At 46.6% G+C, this 23,253-nt stretch overlaps 2 protein-coding genes across 3 annotated transcripts in view; one reads left to right on the plus strand and one right to left on the minus strand.

Moving 5' to 3' along the window:
• CCDC78 (coiled-coil domain containing 78) overlaps positions 1–23,253 on the plus strand; it is a 455,951-nt gene that overhangs the window by 204,737 nt on the left and 227,961 nt on the right. The window contains exon 6 of the mRNA XM_069647004.1: positions 16,595–16,769. Coding sequence (XP_069503105.1) covers positions 16,595–16,769 — 175 coding nt within the window. The remainder of the gene's footprint in view (positions 1–16,594; positions 16,770–23,253) is intronic.
• The window catches only part of ANTKMT (adenine nucleotide translocase lysine methyltransferase), a 603,385-nt gene continuing 587,522 nt past the window's right edge, over positions 7,391–23,253 (minus strand). For both annotated transcript variants that reach the window (XM_069647010.1, XM_069647009.1), the window contains exon 6: positions 7,391–7,858. In XM_069647010.1, the coding sequence (XP_069503111.1) occupies positions 7,838–7,858 (21 nt within the window). In that variant the 3' untranslated portion in view covers positions 7,391–7,837. The remainder of the gene's footprint in view (positions 7,859–23,253) is intronic.

A 23,253-nucleotide genomic window follows, 5' to 3' on the forward strand; every position in this document is an offset into this window, starting at 1 on the left:
AATCCACCATAGCTGACACCATTTGTTTTGTGCATGCAAAAAATAACGTTACCAACAGATACAAATGAGAATTCTTGTGATCCATCGTATTAGCTGCCCAGTTTGGGAACCTATTCATACTGGGGCCTGACACCTGAGTTCCCCCTAAGGCCGGCCCAATCCTTTTCCCACCTCAACCTTGCTCCCAACCTTTTTTGGCGTATTAGGGCATGTTCGTATGTAATGGCCTGGTTGACCACCGTACAAACACAAGTTATTAACCTTGCGCTGCTCCTTCTCCATTGCCGACAAAGGATCCCTGACGCCCCCTATGTGCATGAGCTCACCATCACTTTTTCCTCCCCGCCCCTTGTCCAATCTTACAAAAGGTGCCACCTCCGGTCTCTTCCTGTCCCCTTTTCTTTCATTCATACGATGATCTAACCTCAAGGCTAGATCAATCATAGCAGTACAGGAACTGGGTTGTGGTTCCACCTGGTCCATTGCATCCTTCAATTCCTCCCTGAGAAAACAATACTGTCTGTTTATTCTCTGGCCAATCTGTCTCAATTACCAACCGATTAAATTGCGTAACATATGATACTAAATCACGCGTCCCTTGCTTTAAAGCTAACAATTCCTTGTCCTGGGCTTATGAAACTTCTCTTCGATCAAATAGCCGTCCAAATTCTGTCAAAAACATATCCCAATTGTATAACAATGGATCGTCCTTTTGTACTAAGGGCATGGCCCATGCCGCTGCATCCCCCGTCAAAAAAGAAATCACAAATGATGTCCTAGCTTGGATGGTTTCAAATGCAGCAGGTTTACACAAAAAATGCAACCTACATTGCGTCAAAAATGTCATATACTTTCTAGGATCTCCAGCAAATTTCTCCGGTGCCGCTAATGGCACTCTGCTGGGTGCTTGTACAATAACGGTAGATGTTCTTCCTGAGGTAGCCCCCGTGGATGGTCCCGCCCCCTCCAAGGTAGTACCCTGACCCACTAACCCTTGTACCTGAGCCTTAATCGTATTAGACTCCTGTCTGGCATGCGCTAATTCTGCTTGAATCTCTTGCAATGTCGTTAGCACTTCTGCTAAAGAAGGAGGATTCGACTCCATTTGGCTTGGGTGGTTCAAATACCCCTAAATCGGGGGCTGATAATTCTGGCAAGTCTAATGAGGGATGAAAGGGTTTCAACCCCCTCTCCCGAACCACAGAAGCCGAATAGATCGACCCTCCCACCGTGGTTGGCACGGGCGTCTGGATGTAAATATACAGATAACCACGTGGCAGCCAATGGGGGGAAGACGGAGTTAGGGAAAGGGGGTGGAATGACAAAGGGAAGGTAGGGAAGAGAGAACATGCATATATATATATATATATATATATATATATATAACACAGACACCTAATACTGAAACTCCTGCCTAGCCTGTCCAACTCCTGAGTACACCTAAGTAGGGATTAGGGTTCTTAATTACCCTACACCATACCCCTGACCCTGACCATGTGGTTATTACATAGCAGACATGAAGCAACACAAACTGTATGGCACATACAAGGGAATCTTCCCTACATGACTTTCAACATGACACATGGCCCCGTGGGCTGACATTTAACATGAGCAAACAGAAGCAAAAACATAAATCGTGACTTTCCTGTTGTGGTAGGACTGAACAACCTTGCACTTTCCCATTAGTAAAGATTTCCACTCTTTATTGCGAGTATTACCTCATACTCCGGGTATAACCCGTGCTACTCACACCAGTTTACCTAACATCAATAACTCATGAAGTCTCTCAAAACGTAGCACATAACATAAAGTTCGCAAAATCCACATGAATACTTGGATTTACTTTTCTTAGGTGCCTCGAGAGTACACCCGGACATCAGGACATGCCGCTGTGAAACACCGTAGCTTCTGGGAGCTACTGCCGCACATAGTCTGAAGGCAGCGGTATGAAGGAGCTCACTGCCGCGGTCCAGATGGGGGGCTGCCGCGTGACTCGCGTGGCCTCCAGAGTCCGCCAGCAAGGATCCGCAATTGCGGGCCGGCAACCCTCGCTCTCACTGTCGTGTTGCCTGCAGCCCCCGATCGCCTCCGTGAATGTTTCTCACTAGCTCGCCATCAGATCGTCCAACGTTCCTCACACACCGCCAAGATTGCCCGTGCTGCACAACCTCAATTATCAGCACCTGATACTCTCCTAATGGCTTCAGCTGTCTCACGGCGCGAATTCCATAGAGTACAACTCGCCCCTAAACATGCTGGAAACCGTAGTTTTCTCCTCATTTTCTAATATATTGTCTCCTGGGCTTGCCCCAGACCCTATTCCTGACAGCAGGTGCATAATGGTGCAGGGGCTGGAAATAAAATCAAAAGGGGGTGTATGTCAAAGTTGTCACAAAAGAAACATTTAACATCTGTTGGGAAACAATAAATTAGCTCAGTCCATTAATTACATTAATTGATCAGATGTAACGCATGAAATTAATTTCTTCATTAATTCCTCCTGGTGTCAAGGCTTCTAAGCGGTCAATCCAGTATGTCTCTCGCTGGTCCAGTCTGAGTACCAGGTTTTAATGTGCACTGTGAATCTAATTTGACTTATATTATGAGTCTTTTTAATCCAATGTCTTGCGACTTCAGAGTTGGTGTTCTTATTCCTTATGCACGACCTGTGCTCATTCCATCTAGTTTTAGCCTGGCGCTTATATTGTCCCACGTAATAAATACCACATGGGCATTTGATGGTATATATGATGTAAGATGTGTCACATGTGGCGTAATCCCGAAGCTTGATTTTCTCCCCCGGCCTTGGGTGATTGATTGTGTTGCCCTTTGTCACAAATCCACAGTTGCTGCAATTGAAGCATGGGAACGTTCCCTTTATTCTTGCTGTGATTTGTTGGTCTGTTGGTCCCATTTTGATGAGTTTATCTCTCAAATATCTACTCCGTTGGAATGCAAAGATGGGAGGATTGGAGAAAAGGTGTTCCACCCTTGACTCGCTGGTCAATGTTTTCCAGTTTTTTGCAATGGTTGTCCTCAAGACCTCGTAGGAACATTTTTGTTTGTTTCTCCCTGTACCTCCTGTCAGAAAACTGAAGGTGCCTCACCCGCTGGTTCCCGAGGATCTGTCATCCAGGTGGGCAGCGCTATTGGATCCAGTTCCTGGGGGTGGACCACTGGGGGACAATCACCTGGCTGAGGGGTTCTTTGGGAGTGGAAGTGGGACACTGTAGGATGAGACGCGGTATCCCCTTCCTTATGACATCTTTTCCCCATCCTGCCCGGTAGGGTACTCAGAACCTCTACCCCTTTTCCGACACAAACACTTTCTCACAGCATGAATGACAATGGACCAATACCCGAGCCGTTTAGCTGACATGTACCAACACAAGGGTGAGGCAGAGTGAGGCAATTACTAACAACTACACACACCTGACTACCCTTTCCCTTCCTCACTGGGATAAAAGGCAGAGCACACAAGCACACTCCGAGCAAGGCCGAACACTCAAGGAAGCAGCCATTCCAGAACAGCAGTTCAAACGGAGGAGAAAAGGAGCGAGACCTGAAAGGACATCAAGGGGAGAGTTGCCCTTGCCCTTTTCAACCCAGACCTGTGAAGCCTTTGATGAAAGAAACATAAGACCAGGAATCGCAGCTGGCGAATGGTGTAACAGAAGTCAGTAGTGCATGGCATCTTCCCGCACGGATAGCCAGGGCTGGGATTGTGGTAGCGCCCTTGACTCCAGCTGCAAAGCAACTGCCAACGAGTTCTGCACAGCCGTTGAGTCGAAGGAACCTGATAGTCAACCGGACTGTGTTAGGCTCAAAGCTGCAGTGGCAACATTAAAAAGATAAAGTAGACAAAGTTTGTGAACAAACAAATCGGCTACCAGTATCAGAGTGGTCTAGCGTCACACAGGCGCTTAGTCGAAGGTCTCTTGCTGGTACTCCTCTCCTGAACAAAGAGACTGGGTCTCATTCCGAGAGTGGCAGAAAGAATCTGGTGTTACCGTGATGGCGGTGGCAGCGGTTCCGCCACCACGGGGTTCCAGAAACAAGGTAGGATTCCACCTTGTCGGACTTGAGCATCCCCTATCTGCGGAGCTAGAAACACCGGAACCGGAAATAATGTGATCGCTGGACCCGGAGAGAGCCCGGCGGCCATTACAAAAAATCACAATCCACTGCAATCTCCTTGTGCATGAAGACATCCAACCCTTCTGAGTACCTGAACCTTTCTAGGGACATGTCATCCAGGATTCCCCAAAACCACCAGCGAAAGCCATGCTTCGGTGAGGATGAGCTGAACATGCTGGTCGACCACATTCTTGACAATGCCGGGGAGCTATTCTCAGCGCACTAGCGCCACAGCACGCAGCTCCGGAGGAAGGCAATCTGGGTGGAAACTGCCCGGAAGGTGACTGCTGTGGGCATTACACCACGCAGTGTTAAAGACTGCCATAAGCGGTGGGATGACCTGCGCCTGAGAGTGTGCAACCTTCTTGCTGCACACCGCAGGCACTACACAGCTACGGCAGTTGACCACCTTCACCCATCAAACTGCTGCCCTGGGAGGAGAAGTGCAGCAGTGTGCTGCATTTGGAGGGTATTGAGGGAGTTAGTGCAGCAGTGGCAGGAGCTGGGACACTTGTTGATGCTGGTGAGTACAGAAACTGCACAATTATCAAGCTCACACTATCCACCCTGCTCCCCGTACCATCACTTCACATAAATGGCCACAGCACTGGCCACATCACCCCGACCAGACCCAGCACTCCCATGACCCCCCACCTAGTGAATGTTGCGCAAAGCAAGTCACATGCCCTGCCCCCATGCATGCCACATCCCCAACCACATGACAAGGCACCACACATGACTGTGTGTGTACCGAAACAAGGGTGCCTGTAAGTTGACCGGCACACATGTCACAGGACTGGCACACACATGATGATGCCCCATTACAGTGGCTGCCAGGGCTGCAGCGCCCAGCAGGCCTGTCCCTGGTGGGTGCTGTGGCCCTGGCATGCTTAGTTGCCATGGAAGCACTGACGTTGCCGCTGTTTCCGTCTACCCACTCCCATAGATCCCTATGGGACTCCATAGGAATGTGTATCAAGAACATTTCTGCCGCCTGATTTTCCAGCCTCTGGACTTGTAATACGCTGCTGACACCGGGAAATCAGGAAATGGTAATTGTTAATGGTTCCGGCAGCAACCCGCCGGTAGCACTGACAGGGTTAACACCAGATCCATAATGAGGCCCCTGCACCCCCCCCTCACCCCCTGCAGGGACACCCATAGACACCTGCATGTACAACATGGTTACGGTGCAGACCATGCACCCAGGCCCCCCACGCCCATAACCAGCACCTGAGAACACTGATGAACAACTCATAGTCAGCCTCTACTGACAAATGAAAAAGACTGAATTCATGACACATACACTGTGCATCCTGGCCACAAGTACTGCATGTGTGTCTGCCGTGCTGCCACTGCCACCACAGCACAACACTGGTAGGCCCTCACCTGCATGTACACATGGGCACCCACCCACCCCATAGGGAGTGCATGTCCCTTACATGACCCTGACAGCCCTACCACGAAAGCCCCACACACACCCTGGGCATGCAACCAGGTCACACATCGACTCCAGGCACCCCCCCAAACAACCCCCGCAACGCATCCCAAATACCTGCACACAGGCAGACCAGCATGCCACTACCTACAGCCAAACGTGGGTGTACATGTCAGTACTCCCAGCACAGCTATGTTTCATGTGCCGCCTGCACAGTGCCTGCAGCTGTGGCCACACAACACAACACATGCATGAGTTAGACATACCATGCAACACTGCATGCCCCCACAATGTAATAGTGCACAATCACCATGTTGCCTGTAAATGTACAATTCTTAGCCAGGCAGGTCTCTTTCATTCACCCACAGGAACATCATCTGACACGGACGGCAGCCAACCTCAGCCATCGAGGGCCAGCGGACGTGTAAGGGGCACGTCACAACGCCTGTCAACGTCGCATGCCAGCACATCTGGCAGTGTGCAAGTGACAACTGCCACCGTGCAACAGGCGCCACCGGGGGATACCCCAGCTGCCCCTGTGACCCAGGCAGCCCCTGTACCGGCTGCCACTGTGACCAAGACAGACCCTGTGCCGGCCCCCCAGCTGCCCCTGTGACCCAGGCTGCCCCGGCAGATACACCAGCTGCCCCTGTGACCCAGGCAGCCCCGGCAGATACACCAGCTGCCCATTTGACCCAGGCAGTCCCTGTGCCGGCTACCACAGCTGCGATGGACCACCTGGCAGTATCCACAGTGCCACAGGTACACACAAGTGGAATGCCATGGTAATGTGCACCACCCCTACCCGAGCAGCCCGACTCACATGCCACAGCAGCTGATGGGGATGCAGCTGTAGAGGCTGGCCTTAACACCGGCGACGATACTGATCACACCGCTGGTATGGTTGGCACATTCAGCCCCATGAGCCTGACAAGTCCACAGCGCTCACCCTACCCTCTGTACATGAGATGAATGCGCGCAAGGAGGAGCGTCAGGACACCCTCACTGCCCTGGTGTAGCAGCACATGAAAGAGTCCTTTCTCATGAGGGAGAGTACCCAGGCTGGTTGCCCGTGCGATTGGGCGGTCATGTTGTGCCACCATACTTTTGGCTAGTAAGATCAGTGAAGTCAATAACATACAGTCCAATATTGTCAAGACAATGGCACTGGCCCTCCAGACATGCATGTCCCAAATTTCTTGCGAAAACATGCCATTGCCCTCCACCAGCTCCATGCCTGCAAGCTCCCAGGCAGTGAGCCCTAGGAGGAGATCCATGCGCCTGTCTGGCTCCCCTCACAAGTCCCGGGAGGATAGCTCAGCGGCAACGTGCTCGCCTTGGAAGCAAGATGACATGAAGCAACACAGGTTTGATCCCCGGGTCCGTGCTTAGAAACCTCTGGGTATTTAAGCGTGTTATAAACACGCAACTAAGACAAAAAAAACAATTACACAACTAAAAAATGTTTCAAAAATGAAAAATCCTGTAACAGCGCCTCGATGCCTGTGGGCTGTGTGAGCGCTTTAAAAATGCAAATAAATAAAATAAAAATAAGCATAAACATGCCGCCAAGCATGGCCACAAGTAGGGTGGACGGCGGAACCATGGATACTTGCTCCACGTGTGACTAGTTGGGGAGTGGAGAGGATAAGTTGGGGAGGGGGGGGTTCATAGTTGGGAGAGATAGTTGGGGAGTGGGAGGGGAGAGTTGGAGGGAGGGTATGTTGGGGCGGGTATTGATGTAGCACCTGTTTTTCAAATATCTAATTAACATTACACTGGGTTCTGCATATCAATCACAACTGGACATTCTGTTTCTGCATGAGTATTAAGTCTTTAATAGAAGTTTTTGAAACTACGTGCCACGAGTTGTGCACCATGTGCTTGTGAGTAGTGTTCAAAAAAAGTTGTGTATCAGTGCATGCCGTGCATGTTGCCCATCCATGGCCTCCTGCCGGGGTCGCACTGGCATCCCGTCATCTTCGGCATTCCCATCCTCCTTCTCAGCAGGGTCCATGTACGGGGGCAGTGCAATGTTCCGTAGAATACACATATTGTGTAACATTCCCCAGGCCAGGACAATCGTGCCAACCTTGATAGGGCTATACATAAGTGCACCGCCGGATCTGCCGAGGTTCGGGAACCTTGCCTTGAGTAGTCCAAATGTCCGTTCTATAGTGCCCCGGGTAAGGATATGTGCACTATTGTAGGCCTCTTCATGCATGTTCCGTGGCCGTCTAACGGGTGTCATCAGCCATGGCGTCAGGGGGTATCCGGCATCACCTGCATGGGAGTGACAGAATGGGTATTGAATGATTATGGTGTCAATCTCATGTCAGTGATGTGTGCAGGTACACATTTCCCACATTTAATTAGCACAAGATGTACCACATGCCACAGATAACTCTAGTAATTTTTGCCGTCTCACACGTAATGCCATGACCATATTCAAATGTTTGGTCAAACATTCGATCTGAAACAGTTTGGCGGGCTCACTGTCTGCAATCATACTATGATATGGCCTTCGATGCTTCTATATATTTTTTTGCTTGTATGGAAATGAGGGTGCGCGGCTGCCTACTAGGAGCCTCCTATCTTGTGCGGTGCTAACAATCTGCCTACCGCACCCACAGCGCCCAAGAAGCCAGACACTGCTGTGCGCAGCTGGCCCGGTGGGCAGTGTGCTCAGGGGAGCACCAGCTGATTTCTTAACGGTGACAACCCTACCATGTACATATCCCTATTGCGTACTATGGGACTCCATGGTTAGGGGGACTTGCAATTTACCGGCACCTGGCTTCCTGTGCCACAGAAACCTGTAATGGCCCTGTGGCACCGGTACGCCAGGTGCATGTAAGGTGTGTGGTGTCCAGCACAACCCCAGCAGGGGCAAACTCGAGCTTCCTGCAGGCCTACGGATGTGGTCCATGTGCGTGTTGGCATTGATGTCTCTCACATATTGATGCCCAATCCCACTGCATTGTTCTTTCATGTTGTGTGTTTTGTCTGCTTCACCATGCTACTCAACATCTTCTCAGTGTTCATATGTCAATTTGAGATAGGTGTATGACCTGTAATGATCACTTGGTGCTTGCTGACCGGTTGTGTAGGCATGTGTACTGGATACCTAATGTTGGGTTCAATGCTGATGGTGTGTAGGTTTTCATTAATTTGACTTGTATGTGAAGCAGGCAGTAAGGGTGTGCACAGTCTTTTAGCAGACACATTTGTAGGCTGTCTGATGCATTCTGGTACATGTGGTAGTTTTCTGTTGCCTCATTTGACTTATAATGATAGGTATTGGGTGTGATCCATATGCCCGTTTGGTACATGCGTTCCATGCCTTTGCAATAAGGGATGCAATGTATTTGTGTTAGGTTGCTTTTGCCACATGCTCTGCTGACTGTGCTCCTACGACCCCCCCCAAAGGTCATGCATTGGTCATTATACTCACCCAACAGCCAGGTGCACTCTGGTGAGTGCCTATTTACCCCAACTACACAGACATCATGCTTTGGTCATTCTGCACACCCAACAGCCAGGTTGGTGAGTGTCTATTTATCCCGCCCAAATACATAGAGGTCATGCATTGGTCATTCCACTCGCCCAACAGCCAGGTTCACTCTGGTGAGTGCCTATTCCCCCCCAACTCTCCAGTAGTTGAACGGGTGAAGTGGATGAAACATGTGAAATGGCTTGAACCAGTGAAATGGATAGAACGTGTGAAGACGACGTATATGTTGAACGATGATGCATGGAGAAAGGTAACGTGGGTAGAACGAATGAAAGGAGCAGTGCATAAAATGGTTGGAGCGCATAAGATGGCTTGAAGTACATGGAACGGATTGGAGTGCATGAAACGGACTAGAGTGTATGGAATGGATTGGAGTGCATGGAACAGATTGGAGTGCATGGAACAGATTGGAGTGAATGGAACGGATTGGAGTGAATGGAACGGATTGGAGAGAATGGAACAGACTGGAGTGCATGAAACAGATTTGAGTGCGTGGAACGGATTGGAGTGCATGGAACGGAGTGGAGTGCATTAGAATGGCGTGACTTACATGGGACGGTTTGGAGTGCATACATCGTTTGAAAGAGCCTTGAAAGGAACGGTTCCGAGTGCTTGAATCAGTCGTAATACATGGAACAGTTCGAAGTACATGAAACGGATGGAGTACATGGAACCATTAGAGTGGGGTTGATCTCAAGCTCCTAAGGTAAGCCACCATATCACATCTCCACGCTTACTCTCCTTTTAACACCACCACTCAACTAGAACACACCAATACTATGACACCATTCGGTGTAGCTGTTCTCATACCAACATATGCATCATACTCCCCATCACCCTAACTAAACACTGCTGGTTACCCACCCTCCAGCCTAGGCGTTCTCCTCAGGCCTAACGCAGCCAGAATCGGTCTGGATAACAACCTGCCAGAACAAACACAACTCTTGATCTCTCAACCACCACACCTACCGCTAAGAAGCAGCTACCACACGAATGCCACACCAGCTGCACACATATCCGGTGCTCACACGCACCTTATGACTCTATCTATTCTCCCTACTGACTTGAACTTCGGTTCCCGAGGGCGTTCGACCTACCAGCGCCTCGAGACCATACCATTGGTACATAAGGCGCTATATAAATGCAAAGTAACATAACATAACACGTGCCGTGCCAGGTACCCTGGCAACGTGGAGTTCCGCAGGACCATTGAGTCGTGTGTGGATCCCAGAAACCATGCACACCAATGGGTGATGAGGTGTTCAGCATCACAGACCATCTGCACATTGAGGGTGTGGAATTGTGTGCAATCTAACACACCAATGCAATTGGGCATGCCTGCCAGGGCATGGAAGGCCACTTTGGCGGCATTAACCTGGGCAGGGGTTCGGGGTAGGGTGATGTGGTCTGCTACATGCCTTAGCAGTGCATCCAGTACCTGGAACCAGACCATGGAAAAACAAGGTTGTGGCAGCCCATGCAGCTCACCCACGGTGTGTTGGTATGTGTCGGTTGCAAGAAAGTGCAGTACCGACACCCCCTTTAGCAAGAAGGGGATTGCAGTCCGTATATTTATCAGGTTGCTGATGTCGTCATGAATGAGGAGGACTATTGATGTTATGGTCTCCCTGTCAAGCCGGTACACGGTGTGTATTTGGCTTGGGATCAGGTACCAGGGCGACGCCCTGATGCAAGGTATTGGTGGTTGCCTGCAGGGTGCTACCTGCTGGACATTGATTTTAGGCATGGCCACCTGGTTCCTGCTTTGCCTCTTGCGCCTACGCCACCTCCTCTGCCTCTCAGCTGCTTCATCCTCAATCCCTCCTTGTAGGTTCCCCAGCCCAATTGCTGCTACAGCGACTGCCATCATGGTTGTGTTGGGAGGTGTGTTGGGTGTGGTCCTTTTGTACATTCCCAGTGGTCAATGATGTGCAGCTGGGCTAATTTTGTACATCCGTGGCCTTGTTTGCCTGCATGGTGGGATTGGAAGGGGTGTTTGGTGTGGGTGTGGTCCTTTTGTGTATTCACAGTGGCCAATGGCATGCAGCTGTGCTGGTTTTGACACCTGGGGCCTGTTGCTGCTCACCTGGCACTGTTTAACAGCTGGTCTGCGGTGCCGGTATTACAGGCGTGGTGGTCACGGTGCCACTGGCATTTTTATAGTGGTGTTTCCGTGTAGGTGAAACTCTGAATGTGCCCGTACTACCGCCGTGCTGGTAATTCAGGGACGTTTGGTGACTGTTTCCCCTGTTTACGGTCATGTTGCTACCTGGTGCGGTAGCACCGTGGGTTTCACTTTGCAGTGACAGTGTTTCCGCACTTGCGACTCTGAATGTGCTGGTCTGGAAAACAGTGCCGATACGGTGCTACCGGCAACGCTCATTCCAGACCGGCATTCTTGTAATGAGGCCCAATGTGTTCAATATAAAAGATAAAGGAAACTACAAATACTAAGAGGCCAGTGGGAAGGCCGTGATATAAGGTGTTAAGGTGGTCATACAAAGGTCAAGTCAAATCCTTTGTACAATCGAAAGTCCTTGACACATTGCAGAAGTTTTTGTTGTTACAATTTGGCTTTTGCGTCCGTCTGAGGGGAATGCCGTGCGAATTGTGATGGTAAAAAGCCTGCACTTGCCGTAGTCTAACAGAGTGACACAGCGAAACGAAATCACCCATCGGAAGTCTGTTTGAATCGGCAAGCGCTCTGGTTGGTCTGTGCCCAACTGAGGGAGACTAATGATTGAGAGAAGGATCGGAACTCGGCTGAGGGGGATCCAATGGTGACAGTTATTCACCCCATGTAAAGATTACCCTAAGGAACTTTTGTTTTGTTGTTTTGGCGTATCAGGCTCTCTGAAGCAAGAGACTTTGCATCAGAAGAGACTTAAGCACAGAAGACCATGATACTGGACGAGGAACTGTAACCTCGTGCTGCAGAACCTCACGAGTGTGCTGTGCTCGAGAGTCCTGCCTTGTGCCATGCTAGAAAATGTGGGGAAGGGAGACCACGGCTATAACATCCTGACTTAACATTTTTGTGAACACTTCTTTCTTTTCTTGTGAACATTATCCCACACTCTTACCGTAGCGGTAAGGATTGGCAATCGTTTTTTTTTATAGGCCATTTTATTTGACTAGACGCCACTAGGACTGTTTTATTATTATTTGATGGTCGTAGCTTGCTCCCATTTTAGAATTAGGTTTAGCTTAGGCGTTTATCTCACCCCTTTTACAGTTTCATAAACACCCTTGAACTGTGATCACTTGAATGTCTTACTTTGATACCATGCCTTCATTACTCTCCTCCCTCCCTTATCTTGATGCGCCTTGAAACACCATTTGGTTGTATAGGCACATTATAAATACCCAATAAGTAAATAAATAAATAAATAAATCAGTGTAAAAAAAGTCTTAACTAAACTCTTGAACAGTTGCAAAGAAACAAAAGATTACCCAAATAAAATCCACTGGCAAAAGTCTCTTCTTTGCTTGGTGAAACGATTCTTCCTTTACAGTTCCAAAAAGAAAATAACAGCACCAATGGAGTTTCCTGGATGACTTCCTATCTCGGGAAAGAAAAGATGAAGTGGAAGACGAAAGTATCTCTTCCACTTTGACAACAACATTTCTGCTTTCAACTTCTGCAGTGTCTTATATATATATATAGTTTGTCAGGATGCTTTTTCTTAAGATTTGCTCATCTCCCAGCAACTTCCTTCTGCGATAGAACTGTGAGAGCAGGCACCCTTGCCCCACAATTAAGTTCAGCTTCTATAGCTTTGACAAAATAAAATATTAACAGCCACAGTCCTGCTACTGCTACTTCAACTTCTGCAATTATGTGATTTGCTGCTGCAACTGCAACTTTATGGATATGCAATCCCAGCAAGACATCTTCGACCTCCACAGGTTGGCAAGGCACTCTTCTTTCTATTCCATAAGAAAGAGCTGCCTCTTTGCCTATCTTGCATCTATCAGAAAATATGCTTCTAGACCACTTCTTCTTCTAAATAGTCTCCACCATGCAGATATGATAATAACTTTTGTTAACTAGTACCCAGCTTCCTTCCCCAGCTTCGTATCCACCTTTCCCTCATTGGTTACCCCAAAGCTGTTGTGCCACTCTTCAAGCGTTGGATGAAGATTCTTGGGGAACAATTAATTCAACAACTTCAGAATACTGGTGTACAGTTCCTGTGTGCACAGGATGTAAATTTATAGAGTTTACACTATAGGCTTGGTTAATGCTTGTTCTGCCTTCAGCTTCAACTACTTCTACGACATCTGCTTCAGCCTTCAATGTGTTGCAAGATGAGGACCTTCAACTGAAAAAAATCTTAGGCACACGCGGTTTTGTTTCACTCTTGAACTGCCACTTAAAAGAGAGACCCGTTCCCACCTTTCGGTCAGCCCTCAGCCTCCAAGGTATCAGGAAACATTGTCTAACGTGCAGTGCCTTTAAGTAATACTTGCAATTCTTCGAGACAGTCAGTTTAACTTTAATTAGTCTACCGGCAGCGTTCTCCTTGTAAACAGGAGCCACGCGACCGCTCAGCAACAAAGTAATGCTGATGTTAGGGGAAGAAAGGCTTTTCATCACACGCAAGCATTTCACCTAAGCGTGTGTTGCTTCTAAATTAATAAAAAAACTTCCCACTTCTGCAGTTAACTTTTACTTGCTTAGATGTAAGCATGAGTGCAATAAAAAGGGTTGCATGTGTTAATATCCCCAGAAAAATATCGGCATACAAAAATATCGCCATATTTTTACGGCAATATTAAGGCATGGAACCTGCGGGGGACACCCCTAGAACCCCTGCATTTTTTTTAAAGGAGCGGGGGACACCCCCGCTCCCAAAAAGCCCAAAAATGATCCCCAAAAAATATCACCTATGGCCGTTCCAGACGACCATGTATATGGCGATATTTTTGGAGGGGATAATATGTAGTGATACCATAAAAAGCTGGCTACAGTTACTGGCAAGGTAATTCTGCTGTTCAGGAGTAAGCAGCTTCCTTTTCCAACTCCAAATTACAATGACTGCGTACTGCATCCCGACTTTGTTTCGTCTTCTGCTACTACTGTGGGCACACCCCGCTGTAGGGGGGTCTCCGATCCGGCCCATCATGGGAGAGTCTCCTACTCTCCAATTTCCCCTGGCTTGCTTCTGCACACGTGCCTTGGGAACAACTGCAACTTCACCTCTGCATTCACAGCAATGAAGCGCACATGGAAAGATTGCTTGTTGCTTCCAGCCCCTTCTAGTGCTGCCACAGCTATACAGGGTTTGAGAGCGTAGGACCAACTCAGAGTCTGCATGTGAAATCTGCCTCTGTTCTACTCCGACTTCCCTGTTGTGGTCACACTTCCTTGTGAACTCCTGGCTACGTCTTCTACTACTTCTGCTTCTGCCGACCTTCCAGCTTCTGACCCAGCTTATTTCTACTGCTCCTCCCTGCTGCAACATTTTATGTCCTTCAGGTGGGGTAAATAGGTTCAGGTACAGGGCCTTAGGATTATTTGCCTGACCTTGTCTAGAGTCATTAGGATTTTTCTCTGCCTGACCAGGACTTCTACAAGCCTCTCCGGCCCTCTTCTTCTTCACAGTCCCTGAAAGATTCTGGGACTTGTAGTTTAATTTGAGAAAATTAGATTTCTCTAATTTTTCAAAAGGTTTTCAGATGGATATTCTTCCCCAGGTTTTATTAAGAGAGGAATTATAAGGTTTAGCCCTTTTAGAGACAGAAGGAACAGAAAAGGTCACATGTTCAGAATTCCTGTGGGAATACTTTTGATATTCTGGAGGACAGGGAAACCTAAGTGTATACAAGATTGGTTTCTTGGGTTTAACACGAGGTGGAGGTAGTCTTTCAGATTTTACCTTTTCACCCTTAATAGGGGATTGAGATGTACCAAAATTAAAATAAGCCATTTCCTCCTCTAAATTTAGGTCAACAGTATTCCTCTTTAAGAAAAAATACTGTGTCTCACCCTGCACAATCTCCCCACCTCCCTGGGCTTGGACTCCACCCAGGTGATCCTGCCAGAGTACACCACCCCCAGGATTGGGATCAGGAAGCGTCTGCCCTCTCTTGGCCACTTGGGAGCAGACTCTAGGTGCGTTTTTAGTGCAGGATCTGCACGATTCCGCACAGGACCCATTGAGAACCCAGATGACTCTGGGGTTTTGCTTTCTTTGGACTTCATAATCTTCCAATAGAGCAAAGAATCCCAGAATTGTCTTTAGAAGTAGGATAACATGTACATATTGTTGATCAAAACATTAAATTCAACTATTATTCGAGCACATGATGTTTGCCATTATTCAGGACATTAGTTATTTAAGAAAGTCCCAATAAAATATATATCAATGGGTTGGTTCTTTATCTATGGGATCCTCCAGAAGCATAAATCAGCCTCTCATAATTAGCAAATCTGTGGAACTAAACATCAGGGTTTCACAGTCATTCTGAAAATCACTATGAAATTGTGTGATTAACATCGATTTTCTAAAGTAAATATTTGAACATACATTAATCGTCTCAAGGTGAGCACTAGAGTCAGTTCTTTGCAAGCAATCTGTTGTTGACTTGTTACGATTGATTGGCATAGGGTATTGACACTGACCTTACAAAATTATTTCCTTGCATGCTATTTGACCTTGAGGTATAGCTAGTATGGGGTTTCCACTTATAATTGTTTTCCATCTTTAGATGCAAGCTAACCGGTGAGTAGAGAATAGAAGCCCCACCTTTCCCCATCCCACCATAAATTGCTCCCTCTGCTTACCTTCCTTTCTCCAATTGAGGAGCTGATGATGTGCTCGGGCCAGTGCACAGGGGCCTTCTGACCCATCCCCACTTCCAGTAGACAACGCCCTATAGCTCCGGGAGCAGGGCCAGAACAAACAGAACTTTCAATGGGCATCCACCTGCGATAAGTGTGCCTTGATCCAAAAGGTTAAACCATATTTTATATGGACAACTGATTAAAATGGATACGATGCACTAAGCGTGAGACATTGGGGTCCAAGGTCGGGGGCCTGGCGAGGGTGATGTGGATGGTGTTTACTCAGAGCCAGGCCATGTTGGAGCTGGTCGCAATGGATCAGCCAAGGGTCATGCTTTCCCATGGCAGCTGCAGACATTTCCATTGAATGGATACCGATAAAAGTGTCATGTGTCCACTGACATTCCACTTCTTGCTGAGGTTTGCTCATGCTCAAGACGGAAGTTGGGAAAGGCAAATGGGATGTTTGTTGGCAAGATGCCAGCACATTAGAAACTCTTTACTTTTTACGTTCTGGTGTCTACAAAGGGATTCAGAAGGAATGTATCCAAATGTTAGGCATCCGTCAGAGGTTTGTCATATCATGTTCTAAGGTAATTTGGATCGTCGTCTGAATAATCATTTGGTTTATCAGGTGAAGCCATGCATGGTCAATAAAACAGTTATGGTCAGTAACCTCTCTCATGAACTTCATCTGCTGTGTCCCCTTTCTCAGTGACTCTACACTGACCCAGCTGTTGGAAGATGCCCTCGGCGGGAACTGCAAGACCAGGGTCATCTGCTGCCTACCACCAAACCCTGAACCCAGGCGATTGGCTGCGATACTGAAAACCTGCACAGCGCTCTCACAAGTCAAGAATTTCCCAATTCTCAATGACTACTACATGGAGGTATGTCTCAGAGCATGCCCACTGCATTCTCTAGAGGATGGGAATGATTGTGAAAAACAAATAGAGCTGTGAATGTTGGTTGCAGTGGGACTGAGGCTCTTGTCCTGATTATCATTGAGTGAAGCACAGAGATGCACAAGAGACACATTGGTCTGTGGTGTGGTTCTATTTAATTTCCTTGCGCCATTATCACTGCCATTATCACTGCAGGGAAAGACCATTGGAAAAATAAGCTGACCAGCTGTTTTTCCAATTGATAGAAAACAGAGCCCAGTTTCTTTCCTCCACCTCACATTATCATGAATAACACCTCACAACCCACCAACATTCCTACATCTCCCGTCACTGGGTGCATTCAGATGTCACGGCTCCACCATAAACGGGGGTTCATAGAATCTTTGGCAAGCCCTGAATTATCTCCAACCAGATAAAGAAACTGACTGAGGATGCTGCCCTCGTAGGTGGGCATGGGTCAATCCAAGTGACACGGCACCTAGCATAGAGAGTCATGCACACAATTGGTAATGTACTCTCAGTTCAGTAAACATAATAATCCTAACAACACAAATCATCAAACTGAGCAAGGGAGGGACTGTATTGGTGTCAGAAGTATTATCTGGGTTGAATGGCAACCAGCAGATCTAGAAAAGGTAGGCAAGTTATTCAGCTACATTGCTGCACACTTCCAGCCTTTCACCAATCAGAAAAATGTAAGACTGTAGCACGAATTTACATGCAGCAAACTGAATCTTTGCAGCTTTGTCTTTTATGTAGATCTCATTGCATACAACAGGGCTGTTCCAAATCTCCCTCATGCTTGGAGCAGTAGTTAGTTCAAATACTCATGCTCATACAGCTGCCACTGTGCTCCAACCAGTTTTATTCTGAGGACCCGAAGGCAGGGCCAAAACCAAAAAGGGGATGATCACAAATAAGATGGACCTATTTGTGCCGCATAGTATCCACCAAATAGACAGGGATCCTCCTATTAACCAAACATTGGTATCTCTCAGTCGCTATTCTTGATCCAGGGAGTCTTGTGGCTAAGGAAGGGTTTGGACCATCCCCATTCCCAGTAGGATGCCCCTCCTGGCCAGTAGTTCCCCCAGCCATGAGTTTCATGCCTTAGTAGGCGTAGGAATAATGCCTACAGAATAGGGGTTCAACTGAAAAGGGAGAATCTAAGCAAAACAGTGGGAGTAAAGAGGGACAAAACAAGTTCAGTGTAAGGGCCTCATCCAAATTCCAGTCACTAGTCAAATTCTCAATCTCCTGGCAGTCTGTCCAGGGCAGGGTTCCCTAAGTCACTCACAATCGCAGGGATATTTAAGTCTCTCAGCACACCTCTTTAACTTTGTCCCACCTTTGATTTGGGCTTTGTCTTTACCTTTGCCTCAGTCTTTGGAAGAAGGTGACATCTTCCCAACTGATAACTGGCCAATCCCTGTATTGGACCCTATTGTGCCTTTGGGATTTCTTACTGATGCACGTGGCAATTCTCCCCCTGCCTTTGTACTTCTGGGTGGTATTTTCTTCCACCGCATCTGGATTCTCTAGATTTAGCAAGACTTCTTCATTTGGGCTGGTGGTCTTCCCTCAGAGTGCTTTTTTTTAAAATATCTTATTTTATTAATTTTATAACATACAACCGCTGGTCCTTACCGGGCCAGATCACATTAACAACAACAGTAACGTTCAATGGAATACGTGCTCATACAGATCACATACAATACATATTTTATAGTGAGTTCTCCACTGCAGTGTTCATACCCTACATTCTACGGTGTTATATCATTAAGATTTAAAAGTTCATATCGTATCTTCCCATCGTTGCCAAATCTTGTCCGCTTTTTCGGGACATCGCCTGGCTTTAAATACTCCTTTCAATGGTAATGCAAATTTGTACATCAGTGATCCATTGGCCTACTTGTGGCAATTCCGCCGCTCCCCAGAGCTGCGCTATATTCCTTTTAATTATTGCTGTTGCAGTCATGAAGTATAGCTTTTCATATCTTGACAGGTCTATCTCGCTGTCTGCTCCTAGTAGCAGTAGCTTGGGGTCTCTGGGGATCGTCTGTTTTAGGACCCTTCTAAGGATGTCGCAGCATTGTTGCCAGTAATGACTAATATTTGGGCATTCCCATAATATGTGAAAGAAGGTTCCTTCCTCTCTACGGCAGCGTAAGCAATTAGGTTCGGTTATTTTACCACAGCGATACAGGGCTATTCTCGGATAATAAATCCTGTGTAATATATTCAGTTAGACTAGTCGTAACCTGGTTGATATAGCAACTTCACGGGGATACATTAGGATCTGAACCCAGTCTTCCGGCATTATCTCCCCAACTTCAGTTTCCCATTTTGTTTTGAGCCGTACCAGTTCTGGTGTGGCAAAGGAGGTGATAACACTGTACATCACTGTGGTGACTTTTGCCTGGATGTGGTCTGTAATTATGTTTCTTTCCAGTGGAGTACTATCTGACATGTCAGAGAGGATAGGTAGATGCTGTTGTAGTGCATGCCGGAGCTGTGTATAATGGTATCTTTCCGCTTCTGGGAGGTTAAAAGACAGAATCAGTTCATCACAGGGTCTAATAGTACCATCTACTATAATGTCTCCCACTTTTCCTATACCACATCTCGCCCACACTGGCCATTTCGGCAAATTAGCTACCTCAAGGAGATTTCTATTGTTCCATAGCGGTTGTATTGGCGTGACCTTGTCCCCCCGACCTATAAAAGCATGTGATTTTGTCCAGATACGAGACGTCTGTGATGCCATTCTTCAGGGGTTTATTCTAGATGTTGCAGCATATAGCTCCAGGGGAGGTGATGCTCGTACATGCGGTAATGTGGCTTCTGCATGCAGTGCATCATTTATTACCGACATCTGGCTGGCCCAGTTGTATGTCTGTAGCCTTGGCAGGCCAATGCCGCCTTCCCATATCGACCTTTGCAGTGTTTGGAGGGCTATTCTCGGGTGTCCGCCTCCCCATAGAAGTTTTCTGAGTGTGCAGTCTATTTTTTGGAACGTCTTCCCAGGTATATGCAGTGGGGCATTCTGAAGTATGTATAAGTAGCGAGGGAGTGTCAGCATTTTAAACAGTGCAGCTCGGCCCAACAGGGTCAAGGGTGGAGACATCCAATGCTGCACCTCACAGTGCTTTTTAACGATCTGGCCCCTGACAGTCTCTGGGTCCAGGTTCGAAGCCACCTAGTTCAAGCTGTCACTGTAACTGGGCTGTCTTATGCATGCTGTGGCTGAATTGGTACAGTAACCCCCTTCTCGGTCTCCCTGTTACTACTTGGTCTTCTAGAATTGGCCAGCACGGCTCTGCTCTACTGATTTTCCTTCTTCTTTTTGTAATCATTACCACAATACTGTCTCTGGGATGCCATTCTTACACCCGCAGATGCAGGAGGCTTGTGCCTCTTCTTATATAGGTGCTGAGTGTGATGGTTGCAACAAATGGCCTGTTTTGTGGATCTACTTTCCCATTAGTTTAGTGTTTCATGATTGACCCTTGCCTAATGCTTCCACCTCCTACCAATTGTATGGCAGGTGATTTCATATGCCTGCAGCTGTTGTTTGTGTTTCACTGATTGAGACTGGACTGTACCCCAGTCCCTGTGGCGCGAGATAATAAGAACTTTGCTATGTTGAGATGACGTAGCGCCATAACGGCACTCGGCAAGCCCGACACTCTCGCTTCCCTGTGCTTCTGGGTTTCTTTCCGTGTTTCCAGCACCCCTGCACTGAGCCTGTACATTCATTACATGTTTTCAATTTGAGCACTGCACCTTTTTAGTTTGGCTTCCGTTTGCAGCTTGTGTGAACTACCTATTCAGTTCCACTCCACACATGGACCCACACCCGGGTGTTGAGTAAAATGTCACAGCACACTTTAGCTCTGTGTATGTCAAACAGTAATTCAGGGGTTGATTTTTTCTCCCTAATGAGAGTACAAGGCTGACTTCATAATTCAAGGGTGGCCCTTTACTCCTCATCACATAGCCATTAGGCATCATTCTTCCTGACTGATGTGGTTCCATTTTACTCATTTTGACATTGAATGTGCTCCATGAACACCCAAGGATATACTGGTAGGCTCTGGGGATCCTGACTATACCAGCTCCAGGGCTCACATCATGCAGCAGGGGGCACCCACTAGCCATGGGAGTTCTCCAGCCCTCCTCTACAAATATCAAACTGGTGACCTCATCAGACAGCATGTAAAATGATGGTCTCAATATTGTTTTAACCACTCTTGCATCTCATGTGACTGCGGTGCCCAAGGAACCTCTCCTTATTCATTGTAACACTTAGGCACAACTATGGGTTATTTTCGTTCATGCATTGCTGTGTGCTGTTTGCACTTCCATGCTGTGCCACCTGCTATGAAGCCAAGCCTTGGCCCAACAAAGGCAGCATCTTTCCACCCTCACGTGCTTGCAGCCAAAGAAAGCATCTCACAACTTCTAGCCACGTCTCTTCATTTATGCAACGCCACAAATGTAGCCAGACACAGTAAAGTACTTCCCAAAAGTTCAGACAAGGACCTCAAATCATTAAGAGCTTTACTATACTACAATCCCTACGGACCCTAACATGTGTCCAGTGGGCTGTCTGTGCGTTACCTTCTCCATGACATCAGTCCGGTGGCATTAGAGGTCCTACTGCCCCGTCTACACTCCATCCACTACCAAACCATATATACAGAGTATGTACCATCTTGTCTATTATCCCACCCACCTAAAAAGCATATTCACAAAGTATTGTGTATATACCCAAAAATACACCTACCTCCTGGTCCTCCCTTTTGAACCCCCTGCCTATAACAATCTCCTACAGGCAAACACTTCAATATAAAGAGCATTCAAAAGCAGCAATTGGAGCCACCCCTGCCTTGCAGTACACAATCATCAATTGACTGGCTATCACCATCACCAACTTGGCGTTAGGTGCACTATGTAGTACTTAAACTGTTGCTACAAAACATTCAGGTAAATTGTAACATATAATTGCTCACAGGTAACACTAGCTGAATCAGTCAAATGTTTTTACGTCATCTGGGAAGATTAGGGTTGTCTGGGATCCCATGAACTGAGCAATGTAAATTGCACTATGTTGTAAGGAAACCTAGAGGCCAAAACTTAAGACTATATTTTACTGTTTGCAATGATGAGCATAGTAGGGTATTATAATGAGCATAGGGTATTATGGTTCTTTATTTTTGGAAGAACACTTATAACAGGGATATTCCAAAGAATCAGGCCTTCTACCAAACTCCTGAATAGATTCAAAAATGTCTTATGTACTTCTATAGTTATGTCCATGGGGCAAGTCGTTTTGTTGTTAGGCAAACCTTCGAATGATTTATAAATGTCCTTTGAATATGTCAGTGCAAGCTTTATGGTTAGTGATATATCGAGCAATTTAGACCTTGCTTGGATACTGGCTCGTGTCAGCCTCCCTCATTATCTTTATTACAGTGAAGATTATATTAAGTTAGAGAGACATCCATAGTTGAGTTAAGGTCTTTCATACTGAACTTGGTACAGTCTTTTATTTCCGCCACTTTTTTGCACCTAGTCATTAGTGACATAATTCGTACCTACTATGTTGGTGAGCTTTAAATAGAGCTAAGATATTCAGTAAATAATGCATTTTTTCAACTCTGTAACACAAAAGAAAGGTATCCCCGCTCTCCGATCTTATAACAATGTAATGTAAACTTAATTAGTAATCTAACGAGGGGGTGTCTGCAATCATGTGATCCAACAGAGCTAAGGATCAAAGAATGAATTTACACAGAAGTGGCCACTCCGTTTGCACGTTTTGGACAAATTGCTGCACACTGCCCCAAAGTAAGCCTAAACGACAGAATATGGAAAAACTTCAAGTTGCAGATTTTTAGCAATGTTGCAATATATTTAATAAAACAATTTCATAATACAGTATTGCATAATAATGTGCATTTTGACAATCTTCAAATATAAGTTCTTTGCATTTTTTAACAAGTAACAAAACAAGATCGCACTAATAATTTCATTATTTTGACAATGACCAGACTGGTTGGTAGTACAGTCTGACGTATTTCAAGTTAAGACCAACTCTTCATAGACTGTCATGTACATTAAGAATCCGTATATATACTATGTTCAGAACATTTATAAGCATACTGTACAATATTCATACAATAATTATACCAGATTGACGAACTCCAAGTAAAAAAAAGATCAATGGTTAATAAAACCATCAATCTATCAATTATAACACACAAATACCAATCAAAACAAAAAGAGATTCCTAAGGTATTCCATCATATCTTTCCGAGTAACTGTGATAGCACCACACTCTAATTGCTGTAATTCAAAAAACCATGACCAGAGGTACCCATAAGTGTTCTACTCTACTAAAATGCCAAGATGGTTAAAAACCACCTTGACACAATCACAGTGATAAAAGTAAAGTTCACTTCAT

This window comes from Ambystoma mexicanum, chromosome 2q (assembly GCF_040938575.1).
Source record: "Ambystoma mexicanum isolate Mex_15411 chromosome 2q, UKY_AmexF1_1, whole genome shotgun sequence".
NCBI classification, from domain to species: domain Eukaryota; kingdom Metazoa; phylum Chordata; class Amphibia; order Caudata; family Ambystomatidae; genus Ambystoma; species Ambystoma mexicanum.